The sequence below is a fragment of the Trichosurus vulpecula genome, chromosome 5 (genome assembly GCF_011100635.1).
Source record: "Trichosurus vulpecula isolate mTriVul1 chromosome 5, mTriVul1.pri, whole genome shotgun sequence".
NCBI lineage: Eukaryota > Metazoa > Chordata > Mammalia > Diprotodontia > Phalangeridae > Trichosurus > Trichosurus vulpecula.
Window position 1 is genome coordinate 62,385,414 of NC_050577.1, and position 17,023 is coordinate 62,402,436.

Consider the following 17,023-nt stretch of genomic DNA (forward strand, 5'->3'; position numbering starts at 1 on the left):
AAGAGCCATGAGTCCATCATCACTTCCAGCCTGGAGTTCAGCTCAGGGAGAAGCATGAGAGCATTACTAATTAATGCCCCTTGTCCTTGGCTGCTGATCAGGTGGGAAGTCATTTATTGGAGGAGGAGTTTATTGCTGCTTCAGAAAAGGTTCCCCTACAGGACCAGGCTGAGTGCTGTGCACTGGACTCTGCTCAACAAAAGAGCCCTTCAACTTGAGAAGCAACATGGTACAGCCTGTGATTGATATCACAAGACCTGGGTTCAGATTCTGCCTCTGCTACTTCTTACCTCTCTACCTTTGTCTGACTACAGGCAAGTCACTTAGGCCTTAGCTTCCGCACCTGGAATACAAAGGGACTGGACTTAAAGATTCTTTTCTTCCTGTCTAAGACATATATACTCTTTTGATTAATAGTTCAGTAATCTCTCTCTCATCTATACACACACACACACCTTAAAGATAAGGTCTAGTGGAGACAACTAAAAGGAAAATCCCTTCAGTAGAACCAAAAGATATAGTTATGTTACAGAGTGATATACTGGAAAGGCTCTAGAACATGGGGGACTTTGGACTTTTGTTTTTTGTTGTTAATATTTGGACAACTAGATTTCAGTATAATTGGTTTCCTTTATGATCCTATGTATTTTATTTTATGCACTTAAAAACATTATTCTGGGAAGAGGTTCATGACAGAAAAAAAATGTTAACAACTCCAGTTCAGGGTCAGAGGTTCCCAGTTCAAATCCCACCTTTGATACCACGTTTATGACCCTGGGCAAGTCATATAATTTCTAGGCATCACTTTCTTCATCTGTAAAATAAGGGCATCGGACTATTAACCACCTCTAGGGGCAGGTAGGTGGTGCAGTGGATAGAGCACCAGCTCCAGGGTCAGGAAGACTCATCTTTGTGAGTTCAAATCCAGCCTCAGACATGCACTAGCTATGTGAGACCTTAGTAAGTCACTTTACCCTGTTTGCTTTGGTTTCCTTATCTGTAAAATGAGCTGGAGAAGGAAATGGTAAACTACTACAATATCTTTGTTTAAAAAAACAAACAAACCTCAAATGGGGTTATGAACAGTCAGACATGATTGAACAGCAACCAAAAAGCACCTCTAAGGTTCCTTCCAGATCTAAATACCAGTGTTACCACACAGTGTGACTACAAAGGAAGGAAGCCTATTCCATTCCTACTTATTCTTTAAAATCTCAACTAAAATGTCACCTTCCTCAGGAAATTTTCCACGATCCTTCCTACTAGTGATGATCTTCCTTGTCCTGGACCTGAAAATGTATTTTGTTTTCCTCTCTCTGACTGCACTAATGTCTCACTGGGCACTATTTTCAATATATGTGTCTTATCTTCCTGCTACAGTATAAATTCCATGAAAGTATGTATAATCTAAACTTTGAACTTTCCTCCAGTGCCCAGCACTGCTTAAAACAGGTGCTAAATCAAAGCGTATAGAATGGAAGTAAAAAATGAATATTAATCTCCACATTTTAAAGTATGGTAGAATGGAAGCTCCTTGAGGTCAGGGACTTATTTTTGTTTTGTTTTGTCTTTGCATCCCTCCATCCTGGCACAGGGCTCTGCATTTAATATATCTGTAAAGAAATGTAGTTGGATGGGAACAACTTCAGTCTCTGATCCTGAAGCAGCAGCCCCACAGACATACCGAGGGCCACTTCGGAGGCAGCCTGAAGGTACGGCTATTGTGGAGTGTTCAAGAATACAGAGCAGGGCTGGAAATGGCATAGGAAAGACACCCACTTTGCAGATAACAATGGTTAAGAGGAAGTTTTTAAAACTGAATCCTCAGTAGCAGATGAGCCGATACCTCAATTTGTCTTTAAAAGCTTTTCCGTGCCAGGAAGAAGAAAAAAGAGATCTAAGCGTTCAGAAGACAAGGGAGAAAAGCCATCAGAGCATAGCCACAAATATTCAGTGGGGCAGGAAGCAGTCTTTCCTATTCTGCCTAAGAGGCCCGATTAAATTCACTGTTTCTTTACTCTGATAAAGGTCAATTAAGTGGGCTAATTACCATGTTCTACTTTTATTGTAGTGGTCTCCATGGATCAATACAGACTCCTCTCAGGTAAAGCAAAAGGCATTAACAAAAACAATAAGAATCAGGACCATTTATCCTTTTAACTTAATGTAAAAGGTCTGAATAATAAATAAACCAGGTGATAGGATGACTTCATAGCCATGTTGATTTGCAATGCCCCCCCCCCACTCCCAAGTCACAAAGAAAAAACACTTTTTAAAAAAGCCACAAAGTAAAACAAAGCATACACATACGGACAGAAGGCTCCAATCCGGTTACTCTAATTTCACAATCCAATGGAAAAAAAAGACCATTTGAAGCAACTTATGCTGGAGAGCTTATAACTGATTTAATCACTTAAATGTACGATTTATTAAACAGGTAGTTCATACATATATAAACCAGTCGCAACCTGTCAATAACCATTTATTAAGTGCCTACTATTTGCTAGGCACTGTGCTAAGCACTGGTCTTATAAAGGAAGGCAAAAGGAATCCCTGTTCTCAAGGAATGCAGTCTAAAGAGGGAGACAACATACAATTATGTAAAAACAAACAACTCTTTTTCTCTCTCCCCATATACATATACATGTATACATATACAATGTGTGTATTGTGTAGGTACATATACATACATATACACATAGATATACACATACACATGTATATAGTATAAAATATATATATATATTAGTGTGCATATATTTTACAATGTGTGTATTGTGTATATACATATACACACATATACACATGTATGTATATATATATATACACACATGTATATACTACAAAATTTATATATCTACATGTATGCAATATACTTTACAATGTGCATATTGTATGTATATACATACATACATAAATATACACATATGATAAATAGGGTATAGTCAAGAGAGGGAAAACATTAGTTTTAAAGGGATTGGGAAGGTTTCCTGTAGCAGGTGGAATTTTAGTTGGGACTTAAAGAAACCAGGAGGTAGAGAAGAGGAGAGAGAGCATCCCAGCCAGTGAAAAAAGCTGAGTCGAGAGGAACAGCAAGGAGGTCACACAGTACATGTCTGGGGTGAGGAGTGGGAAGGGGGATTGGTAAGAAGACTGGAAAGGTAGGGGGAGGAACAGGCAGTTACATAGGGCTTTGAAGGCAAAAAGGGGGATTTTTAAATTTGATTCTGCATGCATTAGGGAGCCATTGGAGTTTGAGTGGCTAGGTGATGAGGTTAGACCTGTGCTTTAGGAAAATCATTTTGACAGGTGAGTAGAGGAAGGGCTACAGTGGGGAGAGAATTCAGGTAGGAAGACCAACCAGAAGGCTACTGCAATAGTAAAGGTAGGAGGTGATCATCACCAGGGTGATGATGGTGTCAGAAGAGAGAAGGGTGGCATAAGCAAGAGATATTACAAAGGTAAACTCAACAAGCCTTGGGAACAGATTGGATATGAAGGAATGAGAGAGTGAGGAGCTGATGATGACACTTAGGCTATGCATTTGTGTGACTGAGAGGATTGTGATTCTCTCAACAGTAAAAAGGAAGTTAGGAAGAAGGTGTATTTGCGGGGAAAGAGAATTCTCTCACTTTTGGACACGTTGAGTTTAAGATGGTCGACAGGTCCAATAGGCACATGAAAATGTGAGACTGAAGGTCAACAGAGGTTAGGACTCAATGAGAAGATGTGAGAATCATCAGCATAGAGATGATAATTGAATATTTAGGAGGTGATGAAATCATCAAGTGAAATTGTTTGTTGTTTGTCCTTCATTCTTGAAGAGGACCAATAACATCATGAGGGTGATGTCGTGACTTGTGAGTGAACTGGATTTAAGTGAGGCGGTGCTGTGTAAAGTCATCAGCCTCACTCTCTTCTCCAGAGTCACTGGAGTCCAGTGGCAAGACATTATTCAAGACAACTGGCCATTAAGTGAAATAATAGAGAGGAAGAAGAGGAGAGGACACAGGTGAGAACCCTATGGGACACTCACAGTCAGAAAGTGTGACGTAGATGATGATCCAGCAAAGGAGACCATGAAGGAGCTGGTAGGAGAATCAGGAGAGAGTAGTGTCATGGAAACCTAGGGAGAAGATGGTGATCAACAATATCAAAAGCTGTAGAGAAGTCAGGAATGATAAGGATGGACAGAAAGATCATTAGACTTAACAATTAAGAGATCATTAATAACTTTGGAGATAGCAGTTTCAGTTGAATGATGATGTATAAAGCTAGACTATAGAGCGTTGAGAGAATGAGAAAAGGAAGCACGGGAACCTACTGTAGACATCCTTTCTCAATGAGTTTAGTCACCAAAGGGAAGAGATATAGGATGATACCTGGGGGGATACATGGATCAAGTGAGGGTTTTTGAGGATAGGGGAGACATGGGCATGTTTGTAGCAGTCGGGAAGGAGCCAGTAGATAGGGAGAGATTGAAGATAAGTAACAGAGTGGGGATGACAGACATGGCAATCTGCTGGAGAAGACAAGATGAAATGGGATTGCTTATGCATTTAGAGAGGTTTGTCTTGACAAAGAGAAGGACCGTTTCTTCATATGACACAGAGGTGAAGGAGCAGATAGTAGTAGAATATATGAGTGAGATGAGGTGAACAGGAGTGGAGAAAAAGGAGCTCTTGGTAAATAACCTCAATTTTTTTCAGTCAAATACAAGAAGTTTCAGTAAAAAAAAAATAAGTTTCTCAGCTGAGACATGAAGGAGAGGGGGAACAATAGGAGGTGTCAAAAGGGAAGAAAAGGTTTGAAAGAGCTGCTGTGTTGAGTGTCCCATAGTAAAAATGGTTAGAGGTGGATAAAAAGATTGCCTTTTAGCAGTGAGGACCCAGTTGAGGTTATGTGACCAATTCGTAGTGAACCCAGCTAACACAATATTGTCATTTTCTCCCTCACTCAGAAATGGTCAAAGAAATCAAAGAATTGGATGTGAGAAATAGCCTGGTATAGTGAGAAAAGCACTGGATGTAGGAATCACTTATCATGTATCAGTTGACATTTATCAATCATATGAAAATAGTAAGTCACTCATTTCTCCCTTTGCAAAATGAGAATATTACCCTGGGTACCTCCCCACCTACCCCCCAGGTTGCATGGATCAAATGAGACAATGTAACTATATTTTTAATAAGCAGTTATTTGTCAGAGTTTTATTGATGACTCTTCCAGTCATTTCTCAATGTGCCCCTCAATCCCCTTGGAACAAAGTTAACAGTTGAACAAAAACAGATGAGCAAAAACAACCAACATTAACCACATCTTAAGGCATATACAACATTCTGCATTAGTAATCTCCCTGCCACCCCCTCATCACCTAGATATTGATCATTACAATTAATCGATCACTTTATTTGTCTCTTAATGTTTCTGTTTACATTATTTTAGTTATCATGTATATCATTTCCTGGTTTGGCTTACCAATTCATACAAGTCTTCTTATGTTTCTCTGAATTCTTCATCTTTATTTTACAGGACAACAGTATTCCACTACATTAATGCAATCATAATTTGATCAGCCATTCTCTAATTGATGGGCACCCACTTTATCTCCTGGTTTTGCCACCCCTCAAAGCTGCAGTTATCATTGGTGGTGTTGTCATTCACAAATACATACCCCAAATGAACTTGTCAAAGTTTTCTAATAATATATGTACGTGTGTGTATATATACGTATACCTATACACACATATGGCTTTGGTAGATAAAACTGTCATGCTTCAAATTCTTTCTCGATTGTCATTCCACTTTGCTTCTGTGGAGCTCCCACACCGATCACTGCCATGGAACTGGATCAGTCATTTCCATCTAACATCCGGTTTATTTGTCAGATTGGTCCTTTAACTGGTTCCTTCCCTCTTCCTCTCCTCCCCCACCCCTGCCACCTCCCACCTTCCTAAGCTGACCAGTTGATTATGAATGAGCTGGTTGGTTGTTTTGGTGCTGGGTTATTACAAAAAACATTTAAGTGCCTTTCAGGGCACTCCAAAGTTTGAGTTAGACAAGGACCCTATATTTGAGAAGCTTATGGTTTTGACATGGACCCAAAACACTGGTGAACATAACTGACATTTTGTGAGGCATGACCTAAAGAAAAAATTCAAACTGTTTCATACTAAGGAGGCATGTCTGATGGGAGATGGCTAGCTCTTTACAGAGAGTGAGTCTTCTCCTTTTTATTTCACATCAGCATTAGCCTCTGTGCACATATGTTTGTAGAAACCTATAAATCCTCCTCTTTGCCTTCCACCTATTTCCACCCTCCAGCCTTATCATGATGGGTTGAAGGTTTACAGACACCATCTTGTCCTGGATCACGCAGGGGTTCTTCTCAATATATGCTCAACTTTTGTGCTTACTGCCCGAAGAAAATAGAAGATGAGGTGGGGTGAAAGGAGTTCCTGAAATATCTCTGCTTAGTGAGTTCTTTAAACACTTTTTACAATAGAAAAATCAGTCTCCAAGGAGAGGCAGCAATTTAAATGCCAAAAGCACTAGTCAGAAGCTAGCAGAAGATAAGAGTGGCGTACAAATGATTAATTACACTTCGGCTCAACTCTACTTAGACTGATCTCTCATACCAAGAGTTCAACAGAAAAGCCAATTAGTTTCTTGTGAATCATTCTTCTATTTGCCTAATTTGCCTCCAAAGTTTTTAGTCAGCAGTTTGTACTTCTTACTTAAATATCAACTTCTATAGTTTTGTTTTTACTAAAAATAGGGGAAATTGGACTATACCTCATTATTTCACTAACTAATTTGAGCAATTTTAGGAAATTCACCTATATGGTATCTGATTCTGATCCCCATATAAGAGAGCAGTTATTATTGGAAGTATGAAAAGGACTTTATTTTAATTATTTATAACTGGGTTGAAAGCAACAGGAACTCCAAAGACAATGTTAAAAATACGACTCTAACGCTATTCTTTTAAAACTAGGGGCTGTGGAGGCTTAGTAGGAAAATGTGTGGGTGGTGGTGGTGAGCAGGGGAGAAGCTGATTTCCTTTAAAAAGGCAAATAGATTCTGTACAGAGTTCAAAGGCATTTTCTGCTTATTCTGTTTCTCCTTTTTAAGTCATAGAGGCCATTTTCATAAAACATCTTACATGCAATTAAAGTGTTTGGATAAGAGAGAGGTCATTCTTTCCAACTTCCTGCAAATCTTTCTTTCTCAATTGTTTCAGGAATGCTTTACTTCAAAGGTTTTGGTGGAAATTTTCCCCTCCCCCCCTTGCAAATTTCAGGTTCAAAATTTTGATCAAAGTTTTCTTTTGAGCAAAAAGCCCAAACCTCAACGTTGGCTCTCTTGCAGACTTGAAGAAAGAAAGCCAACATGCCCACATCCTCATGAGTGCACACTTCCTTTTACTCTTTGCAGAGGCAAAACATCTGTGGAGACATTAAATGGTATTCAAGCTAGAGGCGCTAAGTGAAAATCATGGTACCAGTCCATGGAGCAGGGATATCTGGGCAACTTGGCCAACATCTCCTTCTTTCAACAGCCTAAGTGAGTCTATCAGATGTCATTAAGAGCATGATGGCCACTGCGTTTAACCTCACAGTTCAGACAAAGTTAAGATTTCATCAGTTCACTTTTTAAAACTTCCTTATACACCCATTATTTTTCAAAAAATCAAACAAATGAACAAACAAGCAAAAGCAAACAAACAAAAACACTAGAACTAGACTATCTTTGAGATCTGCATATCTGGTCTTGTCATTTGCCTGCCCCTAAATCTTTTCATGGCTCCCCACCTGCCTAGTGGGTAAAGTTCAAGCTTCTTACCCTTAGCATAGTCTGGCACCGTTCAACCTTTCCAGTATTGCTGCATACTCTTCTCCATGTGCTACCACAAAACCAAATTACTTGTCTTCTCTTATATACATCATGTGCTTACCTACCTCCATGCCTTTGATTACAATTTCCTAAGCCTGGAAGGCCCTGCCTTCTTTCAATTAGTTAAGTTACTACCCATCCTTCAATGAATCAGAATCAAAGCTGGAAGAGGCCCAAGCAGAAGCCAGCCTCCCACCCACATCTTGACAAGAAGAATGGCTATGACAAAGCCCTCAATGAATCCTTGAAGAACTCCGAAGACAGGGAAGCCCAATACCTCCCAAGGCAGCATATTCCACTTTTAGGAAACTCTCATTGTGAAGGGAGTCTTTCTTCCCAATAAGTCTCTTGGCAACTTGTACCCTTGGCACCTCGCTCTGTCCCCTAGATCTGAGCCACACAACTCAAACCCTACTTCCTCCACAATGCTTTACCCAGTCCTATAGCCAGCATGGTCAGGGGCTGGTTTTGCCTTTTTTTTATATCTTGAGAGCATAATAATACATGGCACTTTTAGAGTTTAGCAATGCTTCATGACTGACTTCCTTGGACATTTCTGAGTCCTTTTTTTGCAGCTTACTTCTGTCTGTGTTAATTGTCTCTACAAGGTTATAAACTGATTCTAAGTTTTGAATCTCTGCCCACACAATGCTCTGCACACAGAAGGTGCTTAATGAATTTTGCTTGCTGGACTGAAGGTAAAGTATAAACCTTATATTTATCGTGGTTGCTTTTGTTTTTACAGTTTTGAGAGATTTAAGAGCCAGTTTCTAAAGAATCTGAGCAAAGTTTGACACTGAGGCACAGAGAGGAAAACCAGCTTTTCGTGCAAAGGGTCTGCTTCAGGGACATCACTGGGCAATGTTGGTGGGTGGAATATTTTCCTCCCAGTGTGGCTAGGCTGCTAGCAATCAAACCAGCACAGGGGAAGCATGATTCCTGGTCCTATCCACAAAGTCAGAAAGTGTGACAGTAAGGAGGGGAGAGATAGCTGAGTGAAATAAGCATAAGTGAGGAGGGTCTGCTGGCCATAGAGGATCAGAAAATGGAATAATCTCCTCTCTCATCTACCTCTCCAAAGTCCTTCTTCCCTTCAAGCCTTAGCTCATGTTATCTTCACCTTCAAAAGGTCCTTCCCCTTTTCCCAACTGTTAGGGCTACCCCAATCACAATATAGACATATTTGTTTTGCATGTATCTGTATTTATCTCTGAACACATTATATTTTCCTCCTCCTTTACCCTTCCTCCCCCAAATGTAAGCTCCTTAAGGGCAAGGAATGGGTCACTTTCAATTTTATTATTTCAGCATCTAGGCACAGTCTCTGGCACAAAATAAAGGTACTTTATTTTGAACAAGAGTTCATTAACCAGGGAGAGGAATTTCAGATGAAACAGGCTTTACCATTTGGGATATATTAGAAAAATCTTTTCCTTCCTTCTCCATCGTGGCAAGGATGCGACCCCAGGCACCCAAAGGCTCTGATGGCAGAACTCAAGCTTTGGCAGGTCCTACCTAGCTGGAAAGGCTTCAAGTAAGGTCAACAGCCAGGATGGCCCATCACCCAGGGCTGGGCCTAGCTAAAATCATAGAGGCTCCTTACCAGGATAAACACCAAGACACAATTTTGGGAGGCTACAGCAAATCATAATGGCTCTTTACTAAGGAAGGCATTGAGAGGTTGGGACCTCTGTTGGTGGAGGGAATGCCTATACCAATGAAATCCAGGAACTTTGCTTCAAGTTGCAAAGCTCCTGATGAGATTTGAAGAACTTTGTGCCTTCAGCCAGTCATTCTCCTTGCAGACAATGTGTCTGGTGTTTGGCTTCCGCAGTAATCCCAAGTACTTGGCTTTTAGGCATCTTTATGAATTTGGCTGGCAGTATGAGAAAGTGGTAATCAATGCCAGGCCCCTTCATCAGAAAAAAACAACCATCAACCAACCCTGGGGACAGAACATGATCATCACTTTTTTAAAACTCTCAACCCAGGACCCCAGCACTACAAATGAGTAATAAGAACTCACATTTATATAACACCAAAATTTGCAAAGGGCATTTTCACTCATAACTACCCTGGGAAGAAGGTACTTTCCAATGATACTGTTTACATTTTACAGATCAGGAAACCATGACTCCAGAGACTTTAAACAAGATGATGCAGTAGGCAGATTACAGAGCTGTTATCAGAATCCAGGCCTTCTAATGAGAAATCCAGTGTTCTCTCCACTACACCTGGAGGAATAGCATCCATTTTGTTGTGGTGCACTTAGGACCAAGGAGAGAGTCCCCTACTCAAGAGTCTTCTCTTTCTACTGCTGACTCTCCAGCAAACAAATACCTCAATCAACAAAGCATCTCCATTTTCTGAGAAACACAAGGAGAAATATAAGTGCTTGACAAATGGGAAAGCAGCAAATCAGCAAAGAAAAAAAAAACATTTTGCAAATTCTGAACGGCTGTTCTCAATAAAAGGAAAATATGCAGTTAAAAGGACAATAAATAACCAAACAAGTTATGGGTGACACTTAAGGCAGAGATCTAAGCGTGGCTCTGCTTATTAAGGAAGCAAGGTTCATTTGTCCAAGAAGCAGCATGACAGTTTATTATTTTATTCCCTTTCATTTCTCTTTCTCCAAAGTGAAAACACTCACTTCCTTACTGACCTCTACAGTGAAGCCAGTGTGTATGAAACATACAGAAGTGACAGAACCCTCACTCTGATTACCAAAGGTCTCATGTATAAAGCAATGATTAATTTCACATTATTCCTTGTAGCTACAAAAATACCTACTCACAAAATGAGGTTAGAAAGGAAATTTAAATATCTGTCAACATCCTGCAAATAAACATCCTTCAAAGCCATTTGGGACATCCTCTTACTGCATTTCCAGCTTCCTGATAGTGAAGGGACTATTCTATTATTTAAAGTCTCAGGACTGGATGCAAGTCCCAGATATCAGGGCTGTGGAATCACCAACTGGCCCAGCCCCCTTCCAGGGTCAGTTTGCACCTACTGGCCATCCCCCACACCACCAGAATAAAAATGACTCAGCTGCTGGCAGGGCAGCCAAAGAGCTGGCTATTTCTAGGACTTTTCGTAGGGACAGGAGAGTAACACCAGGCTGAAGCAAGAGCAGCTGAAAGGGTCTGATGGGTTCACTTCTGACACGAGTGAAACCTTTTAATACCTAAGACATCGAGTCTGGCTCCATTACATCGTGATTCTTTAATGCTACATGGTTAGATTACATCTATTTCTTCAAGTGTGTTATTTAAAAGGAAAAGATGACCTCTTTATGAATGAAATTAATTAATTCTAAAGTCTTTGTGTTCCCTCCTCTTCTGAGAGGAGAGGGAGAAGAGGCAGAGTCCTGGCCACCTATTTAACTCCAAGGTGGAACACTCCCTCCTCTGGTAACATACCTGCAGATTATGACCCTTGAGTGTGGTCTGGCGCACCGATCACGGGGGTCATGGCTTTCTGACTCAGAAGACCCTTAGAGTCCCTCTAGGCCACCCCTTCATTTTATAGATGAGAAACAGAGGCCCAGAGAGGCTCCCTCTCCTGCTCAAGTTAAGTGGCAGAGGTAGGGAATAAACATGGATCTTCTGACTTGACCTATTGCTCCTTCCAATATAGCATGAAGCCTCTTAATAAGAGGTTTAACTAGCAGAATGCATGTCACCAGAGAGACTTGAGGACTTCCTGCCTCCAAGAACAGCACTCTACCATGCCCCCTTCTCTCTACTTTCTTTTATGAAAATGAGTTCACATGTATACAGTGATTTGGGGAGGGGAAAGGGGACTTGGGGCAGCTATGTGGGCCTGGAGTCAGGAAGACTCATCTTCCTGAGTTCAAATCTGTCCTCAGATACTTACTAGCTGTTTGTTCCTGGGCATGTCATTTAACCCTGTTTGCCTCAGTTTCCTCATCCGTAAAATGAGCTGGAGAAGGAAACGGCAAACCCCTCCAGTATCTTTGCCAAGAAAACCCCAAATGGGGTCACAGAGAATAGGACAAGACTGAACAATGACAACAAGGGGGTTTAGGAGGGACTTTCAGTTATTTGGGGCACTGAGAATTCAAGTGATCTGTCACAAAGCCAGTCTGTGTCAGAAGCAGGACTTGAAATCAAGTCTTCTTGACGTTCAAGACAGCTCTCTACCCACCATTCCATAAGGCTTCTCATAGAGGGCTTGGTAGGTTATAAACTCATTTCCTCAAGATAACCTAATGAGATAGTACTGTTATTGCCATTTTATAAACACAGGATTGCATGATCACATCTAGAACTGGAACAGACCTAGAAACCCGGCCAATCTAACCCATTTCATAGATAAGAACATTGAGGCAGCGGTAGAACCTGGTTTTGTGACTGAGTCCTCAGCTAGTGCGCTGGACCAGAACTGTCACACCCAAGGCCCACCTGATTGTGGCCTGAACCAGATTAAAATTTAATTTACAAATAAACACTTAACAAACTACATAAAAATACAATAGAACACAGATGATGTTAATATTATGGATTTTTAAGTCAACATGTGGCCCACAAGGATCCATACAGTCTAGTTTCTATCTGAGTTTGCTATCACCATGCCAGACTGCAATTTCCAGGGGTGGCTGGTACCTAAAAACTCAGTGTTTTTGCTATGGCAGCTTCACCTCTTTCACACTCAATTATTTAAACAAATGGGCCTGGATCTCTGGTATATGCTAGGTCTTTCTTTACAGTTAATAACTAACAACTGGGTGTGAACCAGAGCTAAACTGTGAACATGTTTTAAAATAGGACCTTTTCCTTCCTCCTCGGGGCTCCAAGGGACTGGAGAATAACCATCCCAAGCAAAGGTTAAAAGTGCTTCCACTCACCTGAAAATCCTGATCATCAATCCCAAACCTTTCTCTCAGGTTGCGGAAAACCATTGGGCAATATTCCTTAAATTTGAAATGACTCGGCATGTTTTCTCTGAAATTGTAATACCATAAAATGAGATGCAAAGGCACATATAACAGCTAATGTTGATGTAGCTTTTTAAAGTCTGTAAGGCATTTTACCAACACATTCATCCCACTTAAGAGTTCCATCAGCTTTATGACATGGGCACTAGAGGTATCGTTAGCTTCCTTCTATAGTTAAAGAACCGAGGCTCTGAGAGGCTGGGTAATTTGCCCAAGGAGACACGAGTGCTGAGTGTCAGAGTTGGGATTCAAATTTAGGTCTTAACTATAAACTCAACGCTCTCTCCACTGCCTCTCCTAATCATACTAAAACTTCCTGATGGGTTGTTCTAGTACATATTTTACAGGCAGTAATTTAGAGACAAACAGTAATAGTTTTCCTCCTTCATCACTCTGACAGCGCAGATCTTCCTTATCTCTACCATGCTCATCTAGCAGTTTTTGGTTCATGCTTTAGAAAGTGGAGAAGTCATGAATAGGAGGGAAAAAAAGAAGTGAAGGGGAAGGAAGAAGTGGGACGGAAAGAGGAAAGAAACAAACACAGGAGAAGAAAAGTAAAGGAGGGCAGGAAAGGAAGGTGGGAAGGGCATTCCTGGTCCACTTTCAGTTACTCACAAGTGGTAGGACTGAATTATAGCCCTCCAAAAAAAAAATAAGACTATCCTCCCACACTAACTTCAAATTCTGAATATGCTCCTCCTCCTCCTCTTCTTCTTCTTCTTTTTTTTTTTTTACTACTTTCCAAATTCAATTCAGAAAACAAAACAGTGGACTAAGATTTTCTTTTACCCTTCTAATTCTTGAAAGCCCAGCCTCCAAAATATATCATGATAAGGACTAACTCACCTGTTTCACTCAGGACAATGGTTTTATTTAGAAATTCTTTCATTTAAATTCACATGGATAGGAGTCATATTTTCAGTGCTTTATATGGCCTCCTATGAAGTTTTACAAAAACGCATGTCATCCTTTATTCATGGGCAAAATAAACCCTCTTTATTTTTGTCCAAAATGAATCCCTTTTAAGGATGCACGTTGTAGAATGTAAGTTTATATTTCTTCCAAAATCCAAATAATTTGCATCTTTTAAAAAATTCCCATTATAATGAGAATTTGACTTTTAACATGTAAGATATTCACAGAGAACAATATGCCATATGGCAAAAGGATACTACCCAGTAGGCCCTGCTGTTACTTTTTTGAACAGAACAGATGGTTGTGTTTATCACAGGATTAACTTAATCAGCAAAACTTTACTCCTACCCATTGAAAAATAATGGAGTTTTTAAAACTTCATAAAACTGAACTCCCAGGAACTCTACCAGCACAAGAGAACACTGGCAATTGAACTTACTTGTTAAAAAGGTGATTGTCCACCTTTATCTTGGAATATGCTTTGAAATCGTCTGGCATGAGCATCACAGGGATTTGGACATGGCTCAGTTCATTGATCTAGAAGGGAAAAAAATAAACATTCCACAGTGGTCATCATCACTTGGAAAGCCCCTTCCCATTTTCCCTTCACCTGTGTCCCTCATTGGCCAGGGGGCTGCAGTAATTCTTCTCTTTCCCCGGCTGCTACGCTTAACATCTTGTTTTCCTCTCTTGTTCTCCTTTCCTGGTGCCACTATACACACACACACACAGCTACTTCCTGAGCCCCATACATTAACACTCCCCAAAGCAGGTGTTTGATTCTCCTCTCTCTCTCATCAATGCCAGGATATGGTTACCGGTCTAGTAGTGGCAAAGGACAATGGAAGGAAAAAAAAGATGGCAAACCACCCCACAGTAGCTACCCCTGGCATCGTCCCTTTGGCAGAATGAGGAGGAACGTCTAGCATGTAATCACTATTTAACCGATGGATCAAAAAAGTATTAAGTGCCTACTGTGTGCCGGGCACAGTGCTAGGCACTGACAATACAAAAACAAAAGGTGAAGCAACTCCTCCACTCAAGAAATTAACATTCTAAAACAAACAAGCCACTGTCCTTAAGAATTGTTTGGCTGACACTTAGGATCCCCTTGTGCAATGTCTCATGGAGTTGCTCTAGGCTCGACTTCCCCAATTTTGGGGATTGTTAAGAACACCACTGCTAAATTCTAAATTCTGCCTGGCCCCTGAGATTTGGTTACCCTTTGAACTCTGGCTTGAGTCAGAAGAGTCCCCAGTTTAATCTCTAGAATCAAGATTTCCAAAACCAAGAGAGTTTTTTCTGTTAATTGTCCCTAATTACCAGCTTAAGTGGGCTCCATTCCTCACTAGGGAGTTGGAACTCCACTTTTCCTCTCCCTCCGTTCCACTCCCCACTACCTGACTTGGTTTGATTCACAATATTTCAGCTCTCCTCACCATTCCCCTTTCCACATGGCACAGGACTGCCCTTCACCCTCATGCCAACCCTGGGACAAAATGAAAAAGAAAGACTTCTTTGGTGACAAAAGGAGATGCCCAAAGAACAACTTGGGCTTTCCTCTAAAATGCAGAATAGACCCTTGCAATTTAATTCTCCAAGGATATATTATGTATAAGGTACAAGGATCTTGTATGTAAGGTATATCATGTGTATAGGTACAAGGGACATTAAGTCAAAAGAACTACACAGTCCCTGCCCTTGATCAATCATCAAGCACTCAGGTGGTGCCAAGCACTGGAGACGCAAACACAAAAATGCAATAGTCCCTACTTACATTCCAACAGACAACACAGACAAGTACAGGCATCCTTAAGGCATGTACAAATCAAATACAAGCTGAGGGCACCAGGAAAGGTTTCCCCAACAGCTGTCACTTTGGCAGAGTCTCCAAGGAAACAAGGGATTCTTGGGGGCAGGGGTGGGCAAGGAGAGCATTCCAGGTATAGTGGATGGCCAACACAAAAGTATAGTGATGGAAAATAGAGCTTATTGTGAGAGAAACAACCAGGAGGTCAGCAGGACAGGACCACAGAGAACATAGAGGGGAATAATGTATATTAGCAGAATGGAAATGTAGGAAGAGGCCACTTTGTGAAGAGCTTTAGAAGCTATGAGGGGTAAAAACAGGACACATATATGTAAAGTAAAACAGAGGAGGAAGAGTCCTAACAACTAAGGATACCAGGAAGGCTTAGTAGGAGGACACCTTACTTGTAGAAGACAGGTAAGTGCAGAGTATCTCATCACCAGAAGGTTGGTCACCAGGGAATAATTTTTTTTGGCCCTAGCAACTCATTAGGCCATTTATTAATTGGTGTGGGATACAGTCATACCAATGAAACTGCAAATTCTTAAACGATAGAAGTAAAGAGTTTGAGAAAAATTCTGAATTTGCTGGCCACAATAAGCTTTGTTTTAAAATCATATTATAAAGCATTTCAGCACAGAGTATTGAAGGTACAGCTGCTTGGAAATTAGGCATGGTCAAACCTATTTAAAACAAAGTACAATTCTAACAAAGAAGCTTTATGAAGGTATGTAAATGTAAACATAAAAATTGCTAAGCCTTTGGCAATGACCTAGTCAAAGCAATATTTGGGACAACCAAATTCTAGTATAACAAAAGAATGAGAACAGTGCCTTGGGTTTCACTGTAATGGGAGATGACCTGTACAGAACCTTAAATCGGTCCCAAACAATCTTAATTACAACCGCCAACTCTCCAATTAATTCTTGCACTGCACAGACTGCTGATTTATAAAACCTTTCCATACAATTAGCTCTCTGGTTTTTCACTGCCATAAATTACTCTGAGGATCCTTTTACTGGTGCCAACAGCTCCTTCCCAAGCCAAAATAACATCACAGCACAAGTCAAAGAGGGAAGTTAATCCAACATCACCTGGAGAGTGTACAAGCTTGGCCTGAGTGTAGCATCTCCAGAGTCTCCTTTCCACTTTAAACACACAAGGATGCTATTTATAAAAACTGAAACAATAATATAAAATTATGTAACTCCTTTGATTCATTCCCTATTCTTTTAAGTACCTTACCAGTACAGGGTAATTCTCAGAGCAAATTTGTGAGACAGATAGATACTGCTCCAGATTCATTTTACTACTGCACTGTAAAAGCTTGAAGGATTACATTAAAAAAAATCAACGCAAGAACCATAATTAGAACTCGCTAATTGTTAACATAAATCTTGGAGCCAGATAATTAAAATATACTTTATAATTAAAGAGAC

General features: G+C 40.5%; 1 protein-coding gene across 1 annotated transcript in view; it reads right to left on the reverse strand.

Moving 5' to 3' along the window:
* The window catches only part of PIP4K2A (phosphatidylinositol-5-phosphate 4-kinase type 2 alpha), a 204,576-nt gene that overhangs the window by 81,785 nt on the left and 105,768 nt on the right, over nt 1-17,023 (reverse strand). The window contains exons 2-3 of the mRNA XM_036761152.1: nt 14,214-14,311; nt 12,770-12,866 (exon numbers count right to left, since the gene is read on the reverse strand). Coding sequence (XP_036617047.1) covers nt 12,770-12,866; nt 14,214-14,311 — 195 coding nt within the window. The remainder of the gene's footprint in view (nt 1-12,769; nt 12,867-14,213; nt 14,312-17,023) is intronic.